The sequence below is a fragment of the Oryzias melastigma genome, linkage group LG22, assembly GCF_002922805.2.
Source record: "Oryzias melastigma strain HK-1 linkage group LG22, ASM292280v2, whole genome shotgun sequence".
Classification (NCBI taxonomy): Eukaryota; Metazoa; Chordata; class Actinopteri; order Beloniformes; family Adrianichthyidae; genus Oryzias; species Oryzias melastigma.
The window spans coordinates 1,944,237-1,947,331 of NC_050533.1; the positions used below are offsets into that span (position 1 = coordinate 1,944,237).

At 47.7% G+C, this 3,095-nt stretch overlaps 1 gene segment (V, D, J or C); it reads left to right on the top strand.

Annotated features, from left to right (window-relative positions):
* The first annotated feature begins 2,057 nt into the window (after positions 1–2,057).
* LOC112144587 lies at positions 2,058–2,936 on the top strand. The segment is given in 2 exon segments: positions 2,058–2,430; positions 2,508–2,936. Coding segments are annotated over 2 exon segments (390 nt in total).
* Positions 2,937–3,095: the final 159 nt, after the last annotated feature.

Consider the following 3,095-nt stretch of genomic DNA (forward strand, 5'->3'; position numbering starts at 1 on the left):
CTGCAGCTATCAGCTGTAATCACTCCGTCTCTTCATATGATACAATATTGTGGTACCAGAAGCTACAGGATGATTCTGCTCTGGATCTTATCGGATACGTATTTGTCAACACACCAACTGTTGAGGAGAAATTTAAGCACAAATTCCGTGTGGATGGAGACGGATCAAAGAAATCGGATCTCCACCTGGAGAAGCTGAACCCTGCAGACAGCGGCGTTTATTACTGTGCAGCCAGTAGACACAGTGACTCAATGAGCTGCTTTTCTGTACAAAAACCTCTGATTCATATCAACACAAACTGAATCAGGAACACCTGCAGCAAAGCAAAAAACAGAACTGAAACCTTCAGGATCATTCAGAATGCTGGTTCTCTTTGATAAATCTTCACCTTTGATGTTTGCAGACTTTAGAACAGTTTGCCTTTTTTGTTATATTACAACTTTACAGCCTTAGAAGCAGCCATCCATCCATCCATCCATCCATCCATCTATCCATCCATCCTACCACACATCTTCTTCCGTTAATCTGGAATCAGGTCTTGGAGGCAGCAGTCTAACCAAAGATGCCCAGACTTCCCTCTCCCTGGCCACTTCCTCCAGCTCTGACGTGTTCCCAGGCTAACCGAGAGAAGTCGTCTCTCCAGCATGTCCTGGGTGTTCCCAGGGGCCTCCCCCCATTGGGACATGCCTGGAACACTTCCCCAAAAAGGCGTTAAGAAGGCATCCGGATCGGAATCTTGAGCCACCTCGACTGCCTCTACTGGATATGGAGGAGAAGCGGCTCTACTCCGAGCTCTCTCCGGTTGACCGAGCTTCTCACCCTTTTTCTAAGGGAGGGCCCAGCCACCCTCCGGAGGAAGCTCATTTCAGCCGCTTGTATTTGGGACCTCGTTCTTTGGGTCATGACTCAGAAGTCATGACCATAGGAACGAAGATCTGAAGCACTTGAACAAAGATTGACCGGTAAATTGAGAGCTTTGCTTTTTTTGGCTTAACTCTCCCTTCACCACAATGGTCTGTTTCAGCGACCATCAATCCGGCCATCGATCCCAGGCTCAAATCTTCCCTCCCTTGTGACCGAGACCCAAGAAACTTAAACTCCTCCACCTGAGGAAGGAGCACTCCACAAACCCAGAGAGGTCAAAATACCTTTCTCCGGTTAAGGACTATGGCCTCAGATTAGCAGTGCTGACCCTCATCCTAGCGACTTCACACTTTGATGCAATCTGCCCCAATGCATGCTGGAGGTGATGGGTCAATGAACCCAGTAGGAAAATATCATCTGCAAAAAGCAGAGAAGAAGATCCTGTTTTCCCCAAACCAGAACCTATGTGGGCCCTGGCTGCACCTAGAAATTCTGTCCATACAGACTTTGAACAGAACCGCCGATAAAGGGCAGCCCTGCTGGGGTCCAACATGCACCAGGAACAGGTCTGACTCACTCCTGGCTATGTGAACCAAGCTCCTGCTCCACTAATACAGAGACCGGACAGCCCTCAGTAAGGCTCCCCGGACCTCGTACTCCCAGACCATCTTCTACAGGACACCTCGGAGGATGCAGTCAAACACCTTCTCCAAATCCCCACAAACCTTCCAGTATCCTAGAGAGTGTAGAGCTGGTCCACCGTTCCACGACCAGGACAGAAACCACACTGCTTTTCTTGAATCTGAGGTTCGACTATCAGGCGGACTCTCCTCTCAGTACCCTGTCATAGACTTTCCCAGGGAGGCTGAGGAGTGTGATTTCCTAATAGCTGAACTCTAGTTATACATCCATCCATCCATCCATCTTCTTGTCCGCTTCTTCCCTTTCGGGGTCGCGGGGTGCCGGAGCCTATCCCGGCTACTAAAGGGCGAAGGCGGGGTACACCCTGGACAGGTCGCCAGTCTGTCGCAGGACCTCAATCACACACTCATCCACTCTCACATTCACACCTAGGGGCAATTTAGAGTCACCAATGAACCTATGAAGCATGTTTTTGGACGGTGGGAGGAAGCCGGAGTCCCCGGTGAAAACCCACGCATGCACAGGGAGAACATGCAAACTCCACACAGAAAGGTCCCAGCCGGGAGTCGAACCGGGGCCTTCTCGCTGTGAGGCGAGAGCGCTAACCACTGCGCCACCGTGCAGCCCTCTAGTAATACATTTTAGGGATAAATCCATGAGCTACTATCAGAAGATACATGTTAAAAAAAAAAACAAATATCTGGTTTGGTTACTTTAACCACTAGGGGGCAGTGTTCGCCCACTAAATCTGCATCTTCTCACATGTTTCCTCAGATCAGTGGATCTCAGCCTGCAGAGACACACCTCCCTGCAGACTTCATCTCTTTAACTGCATCCAGACATAACAGACACTTTTCCTTTCCAACATGACTTCTAGCAGACGTGGTCTCCTCAGCTTGTTGCTGTTTGTTCTCTGGATCAAAGGTAAAACTCTGGAACATCCTCAGATTGATTCACAGATCAGATCTTCATCTCTGGAACCGTCATTGTTCTCCACTCAGGTGGGACTGATGGAAGTGATGTCAGCCAGACCTCCATGCTGTGGATCAATGAGGGTCAAGATGCAACCATGAACTGCAGCCACACAAAGGGTGGTTCATATTTCCAGATGTACTGGTACAGACAGCTGCCTGGAAAAACCATGGAGCTGATCGTCTTCACGTCTACAACTCAGAGGAATGGAGAACATGACTTTGGATCTTTCAGCAAAGAGAAGTTCTCAGCCACTAAGACAGAAGCTGAGAGAGGAACATTCACAGTGAAGGAGGTGCAGCCTGAAGATAAAGGCTTGTATTTCTGTGCTGTGAGTCAACACAGTGATACAAACCAATGAGAGAGCTGAACAAAAACCTCTGAGCTGAAACCATCTGTGTTTCTTCTATTCCTCACTTAGTCTAGTTTGTGGTTTCTGGGTTTAGAAAAACATAAATGCTGCCATGTGTCTCATTAGTTTGTGGAGACTTAGATCAATTTAACAAATAATTTCAATGTAACAAAAGTCCCACAGTTTATATTAATATTGAAAAAGTCTCTTTGATTTTACTTTATAATAGAATGAAGTGAAAGTTGCATCACAAACGCTGAAACAC